The sequence below is a fragment of the Mastigoproctus giganteus genome, chromosome 13 (genome assembly GCF_048544385.1).
Source record: "Mastigoproctus giganteus isolate SK-2022 chromosome 13, ASM4854438v1, whole genome shotgun sequence".
Taxonomy (NCBI): domain Eukaryota; kingdom Metazoa; phylum Arthropoda; class Arachnida; order Uropygi; family Thelyphonidae; genus Mastigoproctus; species Mastigoproctus giganteus.
Genome location: NC_143587.1, coordinates 151,165,074 through 151,187,944, shown reverse-complemented (window position 1 = coordinate 151,187,944; position 22,871 = coordinate 151,165,074). Strand labels below are relative to the sequence as shown.

Here is a 22,871-nt window from a genome sequence, read left to right as displayed (position 1 = left end):
CGTGAGTCCACCACGGGACTGCTCCCGGTTTGGGATTTCTCCTCTTCATTGATGCTTCACTCGCCGCAAGTATTATTTCCGTTACCCTCTTTTGATTCTCGTCTGGATCCCCATTCTGGTTTGTTGTTTCCAGGTGTTGGGCTGCAGCGGGCATTAAAACCTCTCTGAACCTTTCCCAGTTCGCACAGCGGATGGCGAAGCGATTTAGTGTTTGTTTAGGTATCAGTAGCCTGTTTAATAATCTTCTGATTTGGCAGGTAATCACCCTGTGGTCGGAAGTCGTCCACGAGTCTCTGACGATCCAATCATCAACGTAACCTGCAAGGTTTCCCGTGGACAACGTGACATCAATAGTCGCCTCCCACAGGGTTTTACAAAATGTAGGCATCTGGTGTGGTCTGTTCAGGATAGTGAACCGGGAGTTGGAGAGAAAGTCCTCTAAAATCTGTCCATTTCTGGTACCCTCTCCTGTCAGGGGTCAGACTATGCCAGGCTGGTGAGCGGCAGTTTACATCTGCCCCAATTATGATCCTTTGATCAGGGAGCATGTCGGTCAAGGCCTGCAAGTACCTAGTGATGGGTGCGATGTCCTCGCCCGGCCTGCTGTAAAGGGCCACAGCATAGATTTGGCCCAATGGCGTTAAGATGTGGGCACACGCCGCCCAGGGTGCACAAAGCTGTGTCACTTTAGTCACAGTATAATTGGGATTGCGCACCACAACCGCAGCCCAAGGGGGTGTCACTCTCATCATGGACTATTTTGTATGCAGCCGGATATCCGCACACTCGTTTTGAGTGGGTATATGGTTCCTGTAGTAGTAAGACGTCAGCTGCTTCTTCGTCTGCTATGACCCTAAGTTGCTGGGCCACTGCTCTAGCTCTCTGCGCGTTATGCTGTATTATTGAAATTTTGGATCTGTTGTACTCTTTAGGGCGTCTCTCCATAGTCAGTTCGTGACTGGTATAACCCTTTTACTTTAAGATAAACTGGACAGTTCGGGTCTCTGATAGAATGCGAATGGTCCATTTTCCCTGCCTTGCAGTTTGTACAGATTGGATCTTGCTCCTTGTTTGGACATATTTTATATTCATGTCCCCTGCCAGAGCAGTGACCGCAGGTTGGTTCTGTTTGTGTACAGGTATGAGTTGTGTGGCCGTATTTACAACACCGGAAGCATTTCGGGACTGCCACATGCTCCCGGAATCGGTATGATCCCCATTCAATGTAGATTCTCTCTTGTTTCTTTAATTGCTGCCAGACAGTCGGGGCCAGCTCTAGTACCCAGTTTCTGTTTGGTCCTGCCCTAGATCTGGTGGAGTACCTAGGCTGCACCAGGGGTTCGCTGTTCCTGTAGTTGCTGGGGGGTCGGTCTCAGATTTCTGTTTATTATCTCTGTGGCTAACTGTTCTGGGGTTAGGTCTTTGTCAATGTCAAAGACAATGATAGCAGGTCCTCTCTTTTTTGGCAATTCTGCAGTCAAACCCAAGGTGGCAATTTTTGGGTTGGAGAGAGAGAGAGAGAGAGAGAGAGAGAGAGGAATCACCAAGTAAAAGAAGAATTATGATATCCAGCTCAGGACCTTGCGTGCGCCAAGCCCACACTCACCAGATGTGAGCCCCTGGGGATTTGGCCTAAATTTTGGGGGTTTTTTTGTTCTATCGAAACATCCGTTCGTGGCCACAGGGATAAATAGCCTTGGTGGCGTAGCACAGTTGGTATAATAACCATCCTTCCTACCCTGAGTGTAAAAGACCTTAGTTTCAATGGCACGAGGAATTTTGGTGGCGTAGCACAGTTGGTATAATAACTGTCCTTCCTATCCTGAGTGTAAAAGATCTTAGTTTCAATGGCACGAGGAATTTTATGGGTGTTTTTCACAACATGGCTGGGTCTAGCCTGTCGCAGGCGAGGGTTGCAATTTTTCCCATGAAACTCGGGTTTTTTCTCCCAGTAAACAACAAACCGACCACAGAGCACAATTTTCAGACATATTATGTACAGTTCAATATGGCCTAAAGTTGCCGATGCACCGAAGGCCCTTCAATATCCATCTGGGACCAATGGGACAAACCCACCATTGCAGTACGTAAGTAAGTTTAACGATTTAATCGTCACTAATTGTTGGAAGGTGAATTTACTATACCGTTTAAAATTATTTAAAAATTTTAATTTTAATTGGAAAATAATTAACATGTTTCCCAAAATTTATTTGTTATGATTGGAAACACGGAAATCCTACTGAATCAGTAAGCTATTAATCATGATTTTATGTGGCGTGATTGGTCCCCTTTTCTCTGAAGTGGACATAGTGTGTATTTCTCACCTGTCCCATAAAGAACCGTGTAAAACTGTTACCGTGAAGAAACAAAATCTGCCAAGGTCAAATTAAGGTGTGAATTCTGTGGGTAACGTGAATGTAGTGTTTTTCATCTGACCCACTTAGGGCGCCTCGGTAGCCAGGTTGTAAGGAGCAGCAGTGCGTAGCACACACTTCTTGATTAGACCGGGGTTCGAGCCCGTCACCACCAAATACGGAGGATGCGGAAAGGTCAGGGAATGACCACCGTATATCCCGGAGCAATATAGCCTTTGTTGCTAATGCTCCTAAAAACCAAACAACAAACAAACAAACAAACTGACCACTTAGTTACTGGAAACTTCCCCTCATCAGGAAGGGGGCATTCCAGCAACCGTTGACGGTACGAGGACCTCCATTTCCAGGGTCTATCCCTCCTGTAAACGAAGGAGGAAGGACCCAATTTTTCGCTGAAGATAATAATTTGATTTTTATAGGAGAAATGCAGAGCTTATTAGAAAGAGACCTTTGCTATAGATCGGAAAGGATTGGATAAGCACGCCGTTCCATAGTAGTTCGGAAATTTCCCGAAACACTTAGGATATGGTTTTTGGCATAATCGATAAAATTAGTCTTATCAAAAGTAATAAGAAGTAATCAACTGTATCAGTGGCCCCAAGATAGATCTTTGGGAACACCCAGTCTACCTTGCTATCCTCGCCTGAGACCGACTAAGTCATCCACGGAATGAAAAAAGTCCTTAAATTTTCTTGCTTGATTGACGGAATGTGAACCTGAGCATGATCCAATGGGTGTGGTCTACACTCATTGAAATAACACATCCACACCCACAAGAATAACATATCCAACTGGTATGTTTTCTTGTATTTCTTCTGCCCACACATTATCTTGCATTTATCAATGTTAAATGCAATTTCTTAGACCATCTTGTCCAATTCTTCTAGTCCTTTTTGCAGTAATATGCCTTGATTCCTGTCATTAACCATGCTGCTAATGTATCATCTCAAAACTTAGACAATTATCTTGATATTTCCTCATCAGTATCGCTAATGACATCAACATCCACAGACGAAGATATGGGCGTTTATTATGAAAATCTCTAGTCAGCTCTTGTTCCAAAAAAGGATGTTTCGATACTCATGGGTCACTTATACTCATGGCAAAACTAGGCAAGACAATTTCTTCTAGTCCGGAATGTGGTATTATGGATTTCCCAATCCACAAAATTCAGCTGATTAAGCTACTGTACCAGGAACAGGAAGGAACTGTGAGTAGGAACATGGGAAACACGGACTTTTTCACAATAGGTAATGGTCTCAGGCAGGGCTTATTTTATTGCCTCACGTTTTTAATCTTTATGCCGAAGATATCATGCGTGAAGCTTTGGAAGATTTAGAGACTGGCATCAAAATTGGAGAACTGAAGATAAACAACTTTCGTTATGAAGATGATACTGTGTTAATTTGTAATTCTAAGGATTATCTTAAAGAAACTCTGAGGACAGTATGTGAAGCAAGTAAGAAAAAAGGATTGTTTCTGAATGTGCGTAAAACTAAAATTATGGTGATTGGTGATAATCTCGATTCCAGTAAAGTGACGGTTAATGGGCAAGATATCGAAGAAGTTGATGAATTTGATTACTTAGGGTCAAGAATAAATAAAAATAGTGAATGCTCAGATGATGTAAAGAGACGACAGGCACTTGCTAAAACGTTGGTCGCTGATCTGATAAAATTATGGAGAGATCATGATCTGCTCCTAGAGATGAAACTGAGAATCATTGATTCGTTCATTTTTCCAGTTGCCACTTATGGACGTGAAAGATCGAATCTGAAAAGAATTGACAGGAAGAAAATTGAGGCATTTGAAATGTAGTGTTACAGGAGAATACTGCGTATCTCTTACTTGGATCGAAGAACAAACGAGTGAGTATTGAATAAAATTGGCAGGCCTAAAATTCTTCTTCATAGCATCAACAAAAGAAAACTCAAGTTTTTTGGTCATATAGTAAGAAGGGAAAACTTTCTGTTGAAGAATATAATAGAAGGAAAAACCGAGGGGAAGAGGTGCATAGGAAGACCTGCAACTAGGTGGGAGGATGGGATCAGTGTACTTCTGGGCATGACACTTTGCGATGCTGCTTGTATAGCACACGATAGATGCAGTTCGTGGCCACAACAGCTCCCCAGGGAGCTATGTGACTGGAAGAAGAAGAAGAAGATCGTTAATGAATATTGAAAACAGTAATGAGTCCAACACTGAACGACGCCACTAATAACATTAATACAAGAAGAGCACTGAGCAGTGCCATTTATGACCACCCTCTATCTTCTGCCATTCAACCATCCCTTTACCAATTGCGTTAACTTTCCCCTAGCGTTACACTGTTCCAATTTATATAGCAGATTCCCAACGGTTCCCACCCAACTTTAGGAACCATTTGTATTCGTGAAAGAAGACTAAAGATTCCTATTGATTAATTGTGGGATCAGCATGCTTTTTAACCCAAGATTAGCATTAGCATTAGCATTAGTAGAGGCATTTGATGCAAGAAAGCAAGCTTATGCAGCATCAGCCAAAAAAAAAAAAAAAAAAAACCACTTCCACTTCACCCCTCTGTTCGTTCAAAATACCTGTCCAGCTGAGCCTTAAACTTATTTAGGCTATCAACCTCCACCACAAGGGATGGAAGTCTGTTCCACCAACCAACCACCCGCTGGCTAAAGGCAAATTTCCGCACGTCTATCCTACATCTGTCTTTCCTCAATTTGAATTTATGCCCTCTCAGGTGATTTTTCTGAGCTAGAGGAAGAATCCCATCAGCATTGAGCATGCTTAAACCATTCAAGGCTTTATACACCTCTATCAGATCACCTCGCTGGTGCCCAGTCTCCAGACACTGTAATTTGCAAAACTTAAGCCTTTCTTCGTAAGAGCACCCCTTTGTTCCATTCACTAATCTTGTTGCCCTTCTCTGTACTCGTTCCAGCAGCTCTACATCCTTCTTGAAATGAGGCCTCTAGACCTGTATACAGTACTCTAGGTGTGGCCTGACCATCGCCTTATACAATGGAATAATCACCTCCTTATCCCTGCTGGAAAAATTCCTGTATATCATTGACAATACTCCATGAGCTACTCTTGCAGCCCGTCTGCACTGCTCAGAGAACTTCATATCTGCCTGCACAACCACCCCCAAGTCCCTTTCATTCTCTACCACTATCAGTGTAGTACCACAGAGTTGATACGTTGCTCTGGGGTTGCTGTTTCCCATGTGTAGTACTTTACATTTGTCAATGTTAAACTTCATTTGCCACCTCTCAGCCCATCTGCTCAACCTTTCCAGATCCTGTTGCAGCAGCATAGTGTCCTTGACAACCCTGCCAACCTTTGTATCGTCTGCAAACTTGGACATTAAGCCCGATATACCATCATCAATATCATTTATAAATACAGAAAACAATAATGGACCCAACACTGAGCCCTGAGGGACTCCACTAATAACATCAGTCCACGATGAGCAGTGTCCATTGATTACCACTCTCTGTCTTCTCCCCCTCAACCACCCCTTTATCCATAGCAGCAATTTGCCTCCAATGTCACACTGCTCCAATTTGTGTAGCAGTCTTCCATGTGCAACAGTATCAAAAGCCTTTCTAAGATCCAAGTATATAATATCAAAGTTATTCCCTGCATCCAGTTCTTTTGTGACTGCATCATAGTATCCATCATAGATAAACCCGTTTTTTTTCGTAAGAGATAAAATCTTCTTACTAGGTCGATATGATTTCCGAACACGAGTGACAAGTCTTTGTTGGACGATTCTCTCATTCCTTCACTCTATTATTATGGTCCTTTTACATGGTTTTTAAACAGGGGAGCTTGTATGATGATCGTGGAGGCTGAGACGTTTTAAACGTCTGTCGCCACCGTAATTTTCTGCATTTGCGTCGACTTTAACCCCCCGAATTCAGGTTCCTTTTTCTATATAACTGTGGGGTTTTACAACAGAATAAGTGCGGAAAAACCACAGCTAAGCTGCGGGGGTATAAAATTAATTCTTGTTTTTTTCACTATGGTGTAGATGATCAGTTTTATTTATAAGTGATACTGATACAAAGACGTTTTACGAGAGAAATAATTGTATATATATATATACGTCTGTGTACGCATATTATAACATCTTCGCTCTTCAGTGACGTCAAAGTAGAAACTAGTGAGAACGCCATGGCGTCAGCGCTGCATTGGATTCCCGATTCATTATATAATACATCGATAGCAGCTGTTGTTACTAATTATTCTAGTTACCAAAAGGAACTTAGAACATTTCCAGAAAATGTCTTGTTTGATGTGTATTACAAGGTACGCAAATATATTTTGAATTTAAGGATAATTCAATAATTGCAATTTTTCTATCCTTGCTTATTCATGATACTTTGGTTTATGTTATTCCTAGTGTGGGCTAAATTTTATTTGATGTGAAGGCAATTATACTGTAGAGTGGGATGGAGGTGTAGTATCCGTAGGAGTGATACTCAGGCGTGTCATGCAGAGAAAAAAAAAAGAATAATAAGGCAAGGACAGTTGTATATACATTAAATTTGAGGTGTAACAATATGTGATACACAGCAACTTCTTTCTTCATTCTACCCCAATTTCCAGTGGTGTCACATGGGAATTTAGTAGTTATGTTGGCAGTTAAGTTAATCAGGTTTCTGGAGGACACCATCTGTGTGTAGCAGACATGTAAATGTATCTTACTGCATTACTAATTAAGCAGTCCAGATTTCCTGCAAGTGTATTCCAACGTACAGGTTAGGTTATGTTATCAAATATAATCAATTAAATATAAATACACAGGGATTTTAATTTATATTTGTTCAGTTTTTCAATGTAAAGGTGTTTGAGAAACCCTGTTAAAAAATAAGAGGATGTTTTTTATACTTATTTATTTGTTATTCTAGAATAATGATTTGGCAGTAATAAATAAATGTCAGTTTATTGGTATGACAAAATGTTTCAATGACAACACACTTTAAGCATACTTAACTTGTATGGTAGAGGCTAGATGGGTTCACAGGAGCATATAACATATTAACAGTCATTCTCAAATTAAAGCATGCATTCAATATGATTTTATTTGATTAACATATAGCAAACTTGCATTTTGTGCTCATACACAATTCTACAAACAACTGTAACTATATACTAGAACAATAAAAGAAAACAAAAATAAATATTAAAGAAACATGGATTGCTAAGGAGAAAGAATAGGTCATAGTTTCATTCTTATATTTTTGATCCAAGTAGTAGAAAATTATCATGTGTCAGAAAGCAAAACAGCACAGTTGAATAAAATTATCATAGTGTGCATAGTATTAGGGTCAGACCCCACCTGTGGTTTCCCACATCTGCGCCATATGTTCGCTGTGAAGGAATACAGTACTACTGTAAATGCCAGAAAAGTGTTGTGTTGTATATGACATATTGCATTAGGTTCTGTTGTGTGTCCTGGCATTTGGCTGCAGGCCCCCTGGTGGGACTCCACGTTGCCTGCACACACCACTAGGAGGTAGCTAGTCTGCCCATTATTCTCTGGCTTGTCCCCGCCAGGGTCGCCAGAGCTTCCTGGATGGGGACAAAAAAAAAAAAAAAAAAGGTAGAGTAGGAGAAGTACAGAGTGTACGCAAGAAAGGAGGGTATAGCTAGAAATATGGAGGATGTAGGCGAAGGTATCCTCCAGGTTATCAATGGAGCAATAAGCGCCATCAGTTGAAAGGGGAACCTGGGAAGGACTAAATAAGACGGCAAGAGAGCCGTGTGCAAGTTGCCACTGAGGAATGAGGTGGTCCATACGGCAGTTGATCCTATCCAGGTTAAGATCGGTTGTTTGGGTCGTTCCTATTTTGTGTTGGCAATAGGGTGCTCCGTCTTGTGAAGAGGGCTTGTGCAAACTTGGTAAACTCATAATAGTAGTTTTCTTCTGTGATGAATAACTGTTCATTTCCTTGAGGGTTATCTTGTATACAAGTAAACAGGATGCTGCGGAGGTTCTCATAGTGTTGACAGGTATATACTATGGTTCCAGTCTTCTATTTCACCACGTGCACAGTAGGGGTTGTCAATGATTCCCATGGATGTTAATTTATGGTTTATTGATCCGTGTCCAGTAATGAGGTAGGTGGTATAAAGACCAGGAGAAAACCAATTTGGAGATTTAGGAAATACGGCATTCACATAAGGTATAAATTTCTTGGTGATTGGGCCCTTGTCGGTAGCAGTCCATCTGTCCTGCCAGGTCTGAAGTAGTAGGATGGCAATTTTTTTTTCTTTTCCTGCCTGATTTCATTCAGGTTATTGATGGAGTGTCCAAAGATAGTTGCTGGTATACCCCTGGATAGACAGTAGTGGAGGCCCCTTTGAATAACCTCCAGATCAAGTGGAAAGACGCCCGCAAGAACCTGAAGGGCTGGGTTGCGAACTGTGCAGCATGCCCTTGTAATAGTAAGAAGGATGGTGTGCTGGATGGTTCCCAGTTTACGTTTGTTGTTGTAAAGAGTTGCCCTGCGGAACCAGACCCCTGATCCATACATTATGAAGGGAAGGAAGATTGATTTGTACAGAATCTTAAGGGTGTGTCGGTTCAATCCCCAATCACGACGACTCACCTGTGCAATGAGAGCAGTGTAGTTTCTCACTTTCGCGTGGAGGTCTGCAAGATGCGGAGAGAAAGTGAGCTTAGGGTCAAGTACTATTACCAGTAGTTTTAACGGAGAAACTAGCTTGACGGTTTGGCCTTGAAGTTTGATAGTGGGGTTTCTAGTAGGCTGCAGTGATCCCTTCAGGAGACTGGATTGTGTCTTTTGGAGTGAGAGTCTTAGTTTGTGTAGGGCTGCCCAGTTCTGAAGGATTTGAAGAGCCTGGTTTCCTCTGGCTTCCAGAGAAGCTCTGCTGTCAGCCTCAATCGAGATGGTTGCATCTTCAGCAAAGGCTTGTATAGCTACAGGACCTAGGTCCAGTCCAAGGAGCTCATCCAGGACAATGTTCCACAAAAAAGGACCAAGGACTGAACCCTGGGGGCAACCTCTGTAGATTGACCGGTAATTCTTCGGTACGTTGAGGAGATTGTAATTTTCCTATTTGATAAGTAGTTTTCAATGCATTTGTATAAATTTAATGGAATTTTTGCTTGCCTAAGTCTGCGAAGGATACTTGCCCACCAGAGCCCGTCAAATGCTCCTGCGAAATCTATTGCTATTAATAGGTAGTATTTGGACGTAGAAGTTGAGACTGCAGAGATGATCCTTTGCAGTGCGTCTTCTGTGCAACGCCCCTTTCGAAATCCAAATTGGAAGTTGGACTGGAGCCCAGCTTTGGTGTAATGGTCTTGGAGCCGTACTAGGAGTAGTCGTTCAAACAGTTTACTGACCATGGATAAAAGGGCAATGGGTCGATATGACTCTGGTTGTTGGAGCGGTTTAGACGGAATAAAATTATCAGTGTTGTATCTAACAATTAGTCCGATTGATAAACTTTGGTGCATTATAGGTTTTGTTGTCCTTATGCCATAAAACTCACAACCAGCCAACAACAATAAATAACACTATGTTCAAAGAAAATAAAATTTGCATGTTTTATTGTATTATCATGTTCAGTGTTGAGAAGTACAATTTCTAAAATTGTTGTTTTTTTTTTTTTTGTTTTTTTTATGAAAACCCCAAACACGAAAGGTATCAAAACCTATAATACTTAGTACCGTGCATGGGTTGAAGGAGAAGTATGGGGAGAGGGGAGGATGCCGGAAACTTTGCTCTAGAGACTAAACATGGGTTTCACCACTTCAAGCCTCCAATAAGCAAAGTGGTGGTATTTCACCGGTTGATGAAAGTCATCCACCACCTGTTTTGAAAGTTATTGCAGTTAATCAGTAAATTTTATATTTTCCTCAGAAAAAAGTTACCAATAATAGTAACATGGAATTGGCCAGTTTATTAAAACCTAAAGTTAGTATTACTCTATGCTAAGTACATACAAGATTTAGAACTATACTAGTCAAAACAATCCACTGGAAAAACTACCATACCACCAGGATTGCCATTGTAGGGAGATGAGATTTGGAGGGGGGTGCTTGTTTGGTGTTATCATTTAAAATCATGTGGAAGCCTTTCCGAAATCTTGTTTGTGGGGGCATAATTTGTAGTTTCTGAAACAGTCAAATTGTTTTGACCAGCTATTTGCAAATGAAGTTTGCATAAATACGATGATACATACATCATGATGCCAAGTTCAAACCAGTGTATATAGATAATGTTCAAAACAATTCCAAAATGAATAGAAATTGCAGCTTTTGTAATATGAGACCTCAGAAGCAAAATACTGTGAACTTGTAGGAGCAGTTGCATCACCATTGTATATGGTGATGCAACTGCTCCTACAAGTTCCTACATTTGCAGAGACGATGGCTTTAGTAATGTGTATAGCTCCCAGCAAAACTGCCAGACATTGGTTTGTACTTGTCATCTGGGAGTATAAAAAAAGAAATTAAGATTGATGAGTTGTGGTATTGGTCATCACTTATGTTAGTGCTGGAAACAGCACTTACATAAGTGATGATTAAACTGGTGCTGTAAGTGAAGGTTCACTTACAGCACCAGCATAGTGGAGAACTGTGGGTCATAGGATCTCATCTCTATACCTGCCTGCCTGTAAGTAAGAGTCCCATTCTTGATTGTTCTGCTTTTGGTTTCCTGCTGACTTTCCAAGCTATGGACATCAGAAAATCCATTTGAGATGGGATTTTCCGATGCTTCACTATGATAGCACTGGTCAACACATAAAATGTTATGAAAACGAAAATACCCAATCTTGACTAATTTTATGCTGCTAAACAAGATAATCACATTCAAAGTTTTTGATTTGTTGAATTATAAAAAAAAAAAAAAAAAAAAAAGCCTACTTCTTGTACTTGGGGTGTAAAGTAGGCAATCAGGACAAGGACTGAGCTCCACACATATGCTGCACTACCTGTTCATCAAAATTAAACATGTGGGTGAAACGAAAGGGAAGTTTTATGCTTTTTGCAGAAATTGGAGAAAGCCAACAAATCACGTCACAAGACTGTTACTTCTGTATGGTGTCTCCTAGTAGAAAATGGGTGACAATGAGAAAAAGTGGACAGTGATGTACCCAAATATATTATCTGCAATTTGTCCTGTGCCTCACAGTGAAGTGCTACCTATTTCTGAACCACCCAACCTCATCAGGGATCTTGAACTGCTGAAGAATAACGCAGAACTTTTGGCCTTGAGGTTACAACAATGAAATCTCCTAGATCAGCGTTTCTCAACTGGTGGTACGTGGAAAAGGATTTGGTGGTACATGAATAACGGACAATTAAATTTATGAAATTATGAAAAAAAAACCCATTAAATTTCCCCCTCTAAAGGTAAATAATTACGTGTTTTACGTATCTTTTTTCAATCTACCAGGAGTTCACAAATCATGTGTTGATTTTCAAATATTTTGTTTGTTCAACCTCCGAGCGGATAGCTATATATTTCTCAGAAAACTTAAAATCACGACCTAGTCTTATCTTGCATTTTTTTTCTATTCCTTCTTGAAAAACTCTCTTACACAGCAGTGTTGCTGTCAGTATGCATTGTTGCTTTAGTAAGTTACTGTGCAACATTGCGGATTTGGTAAAGGTCTGTGTAAGGATTTAGTAAAACAACTGCAAATGAAATATTTAAAAAATTGGACAATTTTATGAAGGAACACGATATTCTTTGGAAGAATTGCATTGGCATGTGTACTGATGGAGATCAGCTTTAACAGGAAAGCATAGTGGTGTTGTTGCTACAATAAAGAAAGTTGCTCCTGAAGCTAAGTTCATTCACTGCAGTGTTCACCTTGAAGCCTTGGTTGCAAAAGCAATACCTGAAGAACTGAAAACTGTTTTAGATCAGTCAGTTACGATTGTTAATTTTATTAAATCCCATGCACTAAATTTGCAAATTTTTAAAATTTTATGCCAAGAGAAGGAGTGACTATGAAAAACTACTACTGCATAGCTAAGTTAGATGGTTGTCCAGAGGTAGTTTTAAATCGTCTTTTTGAACTTCGATCGGAAGTGCTAGTTTTCCTTTGTGATTCAAAATGTGAATTAAAAGACTATTTCATTGAATAGATTAGTATATTTAGCAGATATTTTTGGAAGACTTAATGATCTGAATTTAACTTTACAAGGACCAAATGTGACTCTTTTCACTGTTACTGGCAAAGTAAATGCAACAATAAAAAAAAAAAAAAAAAAAACTCAAGTTAATCAATCATTAAAAACTTGGATAAAAAGGTCTAGTTTTCTACCACCTTTAGAAAATTTTCTTGGAGAAAATAATTTAACATTGAGACGTGAATTAGTATCAAATATAAAAAGTCATTGTTTTCAGTTGATACATAATTTCAAATTGTATTTCACAGAAGATTATGAAAAAGAAAACTGGATCAGGAATCCATTGTCGTCAGACAATGTACCAGAATATCTTCTGAAGAAAAAGAGCAACTTTTAGAAATTTCTTGTGACAGAAATTTAATGGATGATTTCAAAAACAACACTTTAATCAACTTTTGGATTAAGCATAAGAAAGATTTTAAAGAAATTTCAGAAAGAGCAATAAAATTTTTAATGCCATTTTGTTTGACATATTCATGTGAAGCACAATTTTCCTTTGATGTATTTAAAAAACAAATGTAGAACAAGAGACTCATTTTGTAGTCAGATTTACATTTGAAATTAAGACTCTAAAGCGTTTAGGGCATAAGCTCACAATATGAGATATAACTTAAAATGATGCCGTTTGATGTCATAATATTCACAGTATGAGATAATTAAAATGATAATATGCGATAATTAAAATGATGTCATAATATTCAAAATATGAGATATAACTTAAAATGATGCCGTTTTACTAATATTCTGATTTATTCAGATATAGCTATGTATTTCTGATGCGCTTGCACTATTTATACATAATTTGAAATTAAGTAAAATAGAACCAGATATAAAGAAACTAATTACTGTCTGACATGCTCAAGTGTCACATTAAATCATTTATTTTTGTTAAATATTTGTTCAAGTTCTCCCAATTTATTGCATTTAATTGTTATTGATTATAATTGGACAATTTTATGATTGTTATTGATTTAATTGTTATTATTACAATTAAATCACCATGTTAATCAAGTATTTTATAGTTTATTTTGTATTGTCTGGTTTGTTATCATTTTTTGTATACAAAATGAAATAAAAAGTATGATTTAAAACATAGCCTTACTAGCATTAGTTGAGGTATATGATGGAAGAAAGCAAGCTTATATAGCATAAGCCAAAAAAAAAAAAACCTTCCCATTTCACCATCCGGGCATTCAAAATGTCTGTCTAGTTCAGCCTTAAACTTATTTAAGTTATCAACTTCCACAACAACAGATAGAAGTCTGTTCCAGCAATCAATTACCCACTGGCTAAAGGCAAACTTCTGCACAGCTATTCTCTACAACTGTCTGGAAAGACAGTTGTAGAATAACTGCTCAAACCATTCAAGGCCTTATGCACCTCAATCAGATAACTTAGTAGGTGCTTAGTTTCCAGATGCTGCAACTTGCAGAACTTAAGCCTCTCTTGGCAAGAGCACCCCTTTGTTCCTGTCACCAATCTTGTTGCCCTCCTGTGCTTGTTCTAGCAACTCTACATCCTTCCTAAAATGAGGCCTCCAGACTTCTATGCAGTACTCACCATTGCCTTATACAACAGGATAATCGCCTCCTTGTCTCTGCTAGCAAAATTTCTGTATATCATTGACAAAATTCCATGACCTGCTCTGGCAGCCCATCTGCACTGCTCAGAGAACTTCATATCTCACTGCACAATTACCCCCAGGCCTTTTACATTCTCCACCTCCCTGAAGAGTACCACACAGTTAGAGGGGAACAGGTATCCTGTGTGTTATCAGACACTCAGCCTAAAACACTGATGGATCCAATATCTCTCTATTACAGAAGATTTAGAAGTCCGGTTGGCCTGCCTCCCTAAAATCCACTCATGCACACCTTCTCGATGGTAAGCCCTGTTACGTCACTTAGGTGGCAACGAACGTGTAGAGTGGTTCTCTTCAAGATGCCTGGTCAGCATGAAGAGGAAAAGACCAACCCCTCCAGCAATATGAAAGCACAACGAAACAAATGGCCCTCAGTCCCCAGCAGCTTTCACTCTCCCTCTTACGGCAGCGAGAGGATTAGAGTGGAAGCAGAGGGTGCTAAGAATCTCTGGGTACGACCAGGCCGCCATGCACGGAAACTGAACTTGGCCTGTTATAACATAAGAACACTCATCGGTGAAGACAGGATATTAGAGCTGGAAAAGGAATTAGAAAATGTGAATTGGAATATCATCGGTTTGGCTGAAACAAGAAGAAAAAATGAATCACTTATAAGTTTATCAAGTGGAAATCTGCTGTACACCAATGGAAACAGTGAAAGGAGTGAAGGTGGAATTGGGTTTCTGGTCCATAAAGATTTTAAAAACAACATTTTGGAATTCAAAAGTACATCACCAAGAGTGTCAAGACTAATACTCAAGATTTCTAAGAGATACAAGCTAAAGATTATAATGATTTATGCACCAACATCAAGCCATGATGATGAAGAGGTTGAAGAAATGTACACAGAAATTGAGTCTTCTAGATGAGCAGAAAACCCACTACACTATTATTATGGGAGACTTCAATGCTAAGGTTGGAAAAAGACAAAACAGCACAGAAAGGGGAACTATAGGAAATTTTGGAATTGGTGAAAGAAATGAAAGAGGTGAAAGACTTGTGGAATTTGCAGAATCTCAAGGACTGTCAGTAATGAACACTTTTTTCAAGAAAAGGGTGAACAGAAAGTGGACATGGAAGAGTCCAAATGGATTAACTACTAATGAAATCGACTTCATCCTCACTAACAGAAGATATATTGTGAATGATGTCACCGTCCTGAATAAGGTAAATGTTGGAAGTGATCACAGAATGGTAAGATGTACACTTGATATAGATGTAGTTAAGGAAAGGAAAAAACTGACTCGAGTAAATAATACAAAGGTCTTTGAGATAACAGAAGAGGAGAAAAAGCAGTATGTACTGGAACTTAAGAACAAGTATGAGCTTCTGCAGACTGCTGAGGACCAAGATATCGACGAGGAATATTACAACTTTTTGAAAGTGATAAAGCCCAAGAAACCTATAGGGAAAAAGAAATCCAAAGAAGAAAAAATTAGTCAAGAAACACTTGTCATGATGAACCGAAGACGACAAATGAAAAGCAAGAAAAACACTGACAGGGAGAAAATTGAGTATACTGAGTTATGCAAAGCCATTAGAAAGAGACTCAGAGAAGACATAAGAAGATTTAACACATGAAAAGTAGAACAAGCATTAAGGGAAAACAAAGGATTTAAATCAGCAGCCATGAGCAGTAATACAGAAAGACAAATGATACTGAAACTGAAGAATAGCGATGGTGTACTTATAAACAGCAGAGAAGGCATAATTCAAATAGCAGAAGACTACTATAGAGAATTATACAAGGAGCAGGGGAATGATGCCAGCAGTGGGGAAGATGGATTGCAAAGTAGCAACGCATACGACATACTCAATATTCTTCCTGATGAGGTAGAACATGCATTGAAGAAAATGAAGAATCAGAAAGCCCCAGGGGAAGATGAAGTTACTGTAGAGTTGTTAAAATTGGGAGGAAGAGGCATAACAAAAAACTGGCAAGGCTCTTCACAAAGTGCATTAGAAAAGGTGTGACGCCTAAGCAGTGGAATAATGCAATCATAGTTTTGCTGCATAAGAAAGGAGATAAATCAGAAATTGGAAATTATAGACCAATTAGCTTGTTATCCCACATCTACAAGTTGTTCACAAGGGTCATTACTAACAGATTAGAAAGAATACTGGATGAGAATCAACCGAAAGAGCAAGCTGGCTTTAGGACAGGATTCTCAACTATGGATCACCTTCATGTAATATCACAGCTAATGGAGAAAGCAAATGAATATAAAACACCATTATGCCTGGCATTTGTGGATTATGAAAAGGCATTTGACTCCATACAGCATAAGGCAATGTTTCGGGCACTGGAAAGACAAGGCATTGATACCCCATATATTATGATTTTGAAGAAAATATACGAGAGTGCTACCTCCTTTATTAGACTAGACAAAGACAGTAGGAAATTTAAAATTGAGAAAGGAGTTCGACAAGGAGACACAATATCTCCGAAGCTGTTTACTGCTGCCCTTGAGGAAGCTTTCAGAAGATTAGACTGGTCGCAGAAAGGAGTCAATGTGAACGGAGAGTACCTAAACCATTTACGATTTGCAGATGACATTGTGGTCATAAGCCATGATCCCAAAGAATTAGAGGAAAATCTTAATCAGTTATGCACAGCTAGTAAGGATTTTGGACTGAAGATGAATATGGCTAAAACAAAAGTAATGATGAACAAGTATGCCACAGAAAGGGAAATAATGATTGAAGGAGCAGTAATTGAAAAGGTGGAGTCATATACTTATCTGGGACAAGTTATTAGCTGTAATAATGATAAATGGCTGGAAGTCAAGAGAAGAATAAATTTTGGATGGATAGCATTCAGGAAATATAGTCACATACTGAAGAGCAATATCCCAGTTTGTCTGAAACGTAAAATAATGGACCAATGTATACTCCCCACCATGACTTATGGAAGTGAAACTTGGGCACTCACCAAAAGAATGGAAGAGAAGCTGAGAACCACACAGCGAAGAATGGAACGAATCATATTGGGAATAAGACTGTTAGATAAGAAGAGAAACACATGGATTAGACAACAAACTCAAGTAAAGGACATTCTTATCAAAACTAAAAACTAAAATGGTCTTGGGCAGGACACATAGCTCGAAGACATGATGACAGATGGACTAAGAAAATAACAGAATGGTATCCAAGAGGAGCTAGAAGAAAACCTGGAAGACAAAGGCGGAGATGGATAGATGAAATTCATGAGTTTGTGGGTAGTAAATGGATGTCCAGTGCTCAAAACAGAAGGAACTGGAAAGTTGCTGGAGAGGCCTTCATCCTGCAGTGGATTGAAAATGGCTGATGATGATGATGATATGCAGTACAGGTAGCCCTCGCTTTGCACTGGTCGGATTTGTGCCGATTCGCAATACCTCTGATCACTAGCCACAACACTATTTTTATTCATTTATTTTTGCAATTTTTTTTTTTTTTTGCAATTTTTTTATAAATTTAAAGTTTCAAATCGTCAGTTAAATTTATCGGCATCATACTGTGCTATGTATTGTGCACTGTTCACGTGATTTAGGACAATTGTGGATGCAGGTAGTAAAAGTCCACGAGGTGAAGCATTCAGTTGGTTGTTGTTTACGCTATTTATACATGCTGAAAGTTTATTACACTCATATTTTTTTATTAATTGTGCTATTAATAAATTAAATAATAATAATAGTGATAGCCGTGTGCAGTTTTTTCCAATCGTGTTATAAAGTTTTTTAATTTAATAGAATAAAGACACGCCACGTCTGGTAAAAGTAGTTAATTGAATCCTAGTGCAATATTCGGAGGATAGAATCTGATGAAACCACCCTAATGTGTGTAGGGCTATGAATATGCCTCCATCGACTCTTACTACAACTCTGAAGAATGCTAATAAAATAAAACAAGCGATGCAAAGTGGTAGGTAAAATTTTTGGTGCCCGGAACCTGACCGTGTGATTTCCGATTGACTCCATTATATAAAGGGTTCCATATGCGCCGATTTCATTTGGGCCTGTCCACCCTGGAACCTAACCCCGACGTAAATTTAGGGCTACATGTACTTTGCATTTGTCAATGTTAAACTGTAGTTGCCACTTCTCAGCCCATCTGCCTAACTTTTCTAGATCCTGTTGCAGTAGCATACTGTCTTTACTGTCATTAACAACCCTGCCAACCTTTGTATCATCTGTAAACTTGGACTCTAAGCCTGATATACCTTCATCGATATCATTAATAAAACACCTCCCTGCCATCATTCCCAACACTCTCCATTCAGTGCCTCCTGTGGTCTTCCATTAGGACTTTGACAAATCTTGAGGTAAAAAAACTCCAGGTCCTGACGACATTTCTCAACTTGTTCTCAAAACCTGTGCTCCTAAACTTACTCCTGTCCTTTGCCACCTTTATTCACTTTCTTATTCTAAAGGTGTTTTTCCTTCTGCTTGGAAATTTGCTCATATCCAGCCAGTTCCAAAAAAAGGATGACAAATCCCTCCCATCCAATTATCGTCCCATTGCAATTACTTCTACTCTTTCTAAAGTAATGGAGAAATCAATTAACCACCAACTCTTAAACTACATATAAACTTTCCATCTGATCAATGATCGCCAGTATGGATTCCTTCAGTATCGATCCACTGGTGATATTCTGGCTTATGTTACCCATTTATGGACAAATTCAATGGAAAAGTTTAGTGAAACACAAGCAGTTCCTTAAATGTTGATCTCCGGGTAATCCTTCAGTGGGGCAAAGACAACTTATTTGATTTCAATCCTTCTAAAACTCGGTCCTGTCTTATATCTCGCAAAAAGGATTCTTCTGCTCCTGTGCTTATCTTTGGTGACATTCCGATTTCTAGGCAAGATCATTTTTGGGATTACCCTGACTTCTAATCTCTCTTGGCACAAGCAAATTGCAAATATTGCTTCCTCTGCATCTAAAAAACTTGGTTTTCTCTTTTTCCCTCTTGGCGTTACTTTTCTTCCAAACAGCTGTTCACTCTTTACAAATCGCAAATCTGCCCTACCATGGAATATTGTTTCCACATCTGGGGTGGTGCACCCAAAACCTCTCTCAGGCTTCTAGATTCCATTCAGAAGAGGGCAAGTTAGGTTAATTAATGACATCTCTAACAGAGTCTCTCCACTCAATGCCTTATAGACCTACTGTTTCTGCTGCATGCCTTTTCTACAGATACTTCCATGGGCACTGTTCTTCTGAATTGGCTTCTATAATTCCCGCTCTCTTTCTCTCTCTCTTTCAAAACATTCCGAACAAGTGCCGCCACCAGCCAACTTCCAAACCAACTTTTCATCTTCCTCAGAAGCCTATGGAAGATATAAGCTAGTCTGTAATCAGGTCACAAAGGAGGTTAGGCAGGCGAAGGCAGATTACGAGAAATCGTTGGATTTCTTTACTTATATAAACTCCAAAAGGAAGGGGATGAATCTGATTGGTCCACTTGATATTGATTGTTCGACTGTTGATGATCCTGCTCAGATAGCAAACAAACTGAATGAGTATTTTGCATCTACATTCACACATGAGGAGTTATTAAGGTTTGAAAATGGCAGAAGGTTATCAAATTGTAGCAGGGTGCTTAATGATTTTGTAATAACTGAGAGCAAAGTGGAAGTTAAACATAAGAAAGGCACCTGGGATGGATGGGATCTATCCAGTTATATTAAAGGAGGCGGAAAAGCAACTAAGCAAACCCTTAGTCATAATTATGAGAGCATCCTTGGACTCAGGGGAGGTCCCCAATTTACAAAGGGGAATCGAAGGGTGACACGAGTAATTACAGACTAGTTAGTTTAACTTCTGTTCCGAGTAAAATAATGGCAATAATTCAGACACATGCTGTGTCTGAATTATTGCTGCAGTCTTGTCTACATGATCCTGCAATGCATCTTTAACCAGTGACTCCATTATTTTATTAAGGGAATTATTTCCCTTAACAAACCCACAGTATGGGTTTGTTAAGGGAAAGTCTTGTCTGACAAATTTGATAGGATATTATGATGTGGTTACAAAGGAACTGGATGCAAAAAATAATTTTGATATCATTTATTTAGATTTCAGGAAAGCTTTTGACACTGTTGCGCATGGAAGACTATTGTACAAATTGGAGCAGAATGGTATTAAGGGTAAGTTGCTACAATGGATAAAAGGATGGTTGGGTGGGAGAAGACAGAGGGTGGTAATCAATGGGTGCTGCTGTTTGTGGACTAATGTTATTAGTGGAGTCCCACAGGGTTCGGTGTTGAGTCTTCTGTTGTTTTGTATATTTATCAATGATATTGATGAAGGTATATCAGGCATGATGTCGAAGTTTGCAGATGATACAAAGGTTCGCAGGGTTGTTAATGACAGTAATGGCAGTGTGCTACTGCAACAGGATCTAGATAATTTGGGCGGATGGGCTAAGAAGTGGCAACTGAAGTTTAACCTTGACAAATGCAAAGTACTGCATATGAGTAGAAGTAACCCAAGAGAAACGTACTAACTGTGTGGTACTACCCTTAAGGTGGTAGAAAATGAAAAAGACCTGGGAGTAATTGTGCAGTCAGATATGAAGTTTTCTGAGCAATGCAGACAGGCTCCCAGGGCAGGTAATTGAGTTTTGTCAATGATATATAGGAATTTTGCTAGCAGGGAAAAGGAGGTGATTGTCCCTCTGTATAAGGCAATGGTCAGGCCATACCTTGAGTACTGTGTACAAATCTGGAGGCCTCATTTTAGGAAGGATGTAGATTTGCTTGAGTGTGTATAGAGAAGGGCAAAAAGTTTGTGGAGGGGAATGAAGGGATCCTCTTACCAAGAGAGGCTTAAATTCTGCAAATTGCAGTGGCTGGAGACTAGGCACCTGTGCGGTGATCTGATTGAGGTGTATAAGGCCTTGAATGGGTTGAGCATGCTGAATTCTGATGGGATCCTTCCACTTGTTCAGATTACGAACGTAAGGGGGCATAAATTCAAATTAAGAAAAGACAGATGTAGAATAGATGTGGAAATTTGCCTTTAGCCACCGGGTGGTTAATTGCTGGAACAAACTTCCATCTGTTGTTGTGGAAGTTGATAAGTTAAATAAATTTAAGGAGGAACTGGACAGGCATTTGGAGGGAATGGTGTGATTTTTTTTTTTTTTTTTTTTTGTTGATGCATCATAAGCTCATACACTTGCTTTCTTGCCTCACATGCCACTACTAGTACTACTATTCATTCAACTGCTATTTTCTTGAAAACCTTCCTTCGTACGTATTTCCTGAAAATTACAGTTTACAGAAGTTCAAGTCTAATGTCGACAAATATCTTCTTTCATCCTCTCAGCCTCCAACCCATGCACGGTACTAAGTACTGTAGGTTCTAATACTTCTCATGTTTGGGGTTTTCATAAAAAAAAAAAAAAAACGAAATTGTATGGACTGCAGAGATAACGAAACTAGGGTAAATGGCAACCTTCATTTTTCTCTTTCCACTTTCTAATATCATATTTTATGCTGTCACCATTAGTGCCACCACATGTTGGTACTAATGACATTAAATGTAGATTTGCGGATTTACTTAACAAGTACAGGTCAATATTGAAAAAAAGACATGAGTTAGGGTTAAATTTGAGTGTCTGCAATCCTGCCCAGACACGATAGGAGGGAGTATATGATGAGAGCCTTGACAGTCAATTCAGTCTTGGAGAGATTGTGCATGGCTCATTGGGTAGAATTTTTGTCAGCATGATCTGTGCTTGTTAACAGGAGAGATTACTTCTACAGGGATGGGATACACTTAAATAAAAAGGGTGCAAGAATATTTGCTGATGCTATCAAGGCAATGTTATTTGAGTTGGAAAACTGCTAGCTTGGGGGGATTCACAGACTAATAGATTAACAGTAGCTGCAGGCAGAGGTGGAAATGATTCTTGCAATGCTTCTATTGGAATGAACAGCTGCCCAGAAAGCAAATTGCTGGGGATTTTAGGAACTACTAGCAGTCATGACACAAGTAAATACATAGGCTGTGTTAGAGTAACTAAGAGTAAGAGCAGGTGCATATATATTTTCATGTATGCCAATGCTAGAAGCATAGTAAATAAATTTGATGAATTTGAAGTGCTGGTTGAGACATCCAAGGCGGAAATTGTCGGGATATCAGAGACGTGGTGTCACTAAGATATAATTGATGCGGAATTGGAATTTGGGAAGTACAACGTATACAGAAAGGATTGACAGGAGAGGAAGGGAGGAGGAGAATGCTGTTATTTAAGAAACACATAAAATCTAAGGAAATACATCCAGTTGACAGAGATAGACCATGCAATGTTGAGTCAATTTGGTGTGACGTAAGCACTGGGAAAGCAAAAATGAGGGTAGGAGTTTGTTATTCGCTTAATGACTCTGATGAATACAATGAACAGTTATACAGAGAAATAGTGGGCCAGTAAATCAGAGTGTCTTATAATGGGGAATTTTAACTTCCCAGTTATAGACTGGAACTTATGGGTTGGTCACTCACACACTAGCAAGGCTTTTGTGGATTTATTGGATGATTGTTTTCTACAGCATCATGTTAGAGAGGCAACAAGAGGGAGTAACACTCTTGATCTGATTATCAGCAGTGATTATTCATGCATTAAGAATTTACAGATAAAGGAACCACTAGGTGGCAGTGATCACAGTTTACTGATGTGGGATTTACTTA

The 22,871-nt window shown here is 39.2% G+C and overlaps 1 protein-coding gene across 2 annotated transcripts in view; it reads left to right on the top strand.

The window, feature by feature from the left end:
• The first annotated feature begins 6,504 nt into the window (after nucleotides 1-6,504).
• Pat1 (Protein interacting with APP tail-1) overlaps nucleotides 6,505-22,871 on the top strand; it is a 246,621-nt gene continuing 230,254 nt past the window's right edge. Inside the window, exon 1 of one of the 2 annotated variants that reach the window (XM_090387853.1) lies at nucleotides 6,505-6,680. In XM_090387853.1, coding sequence (XP_090243979.1) covers nucleotides 6,546-6,680 — 135 coding nt within the window. In that variant the 5' untranslated portion in view covers nucleotides 6,505-6,545. The remainder of the gene's footprint in view (nucleotides 6,681-22,871) is intronic. The other variant, XM_090387854.1, reaches the window with a different exon arrangement.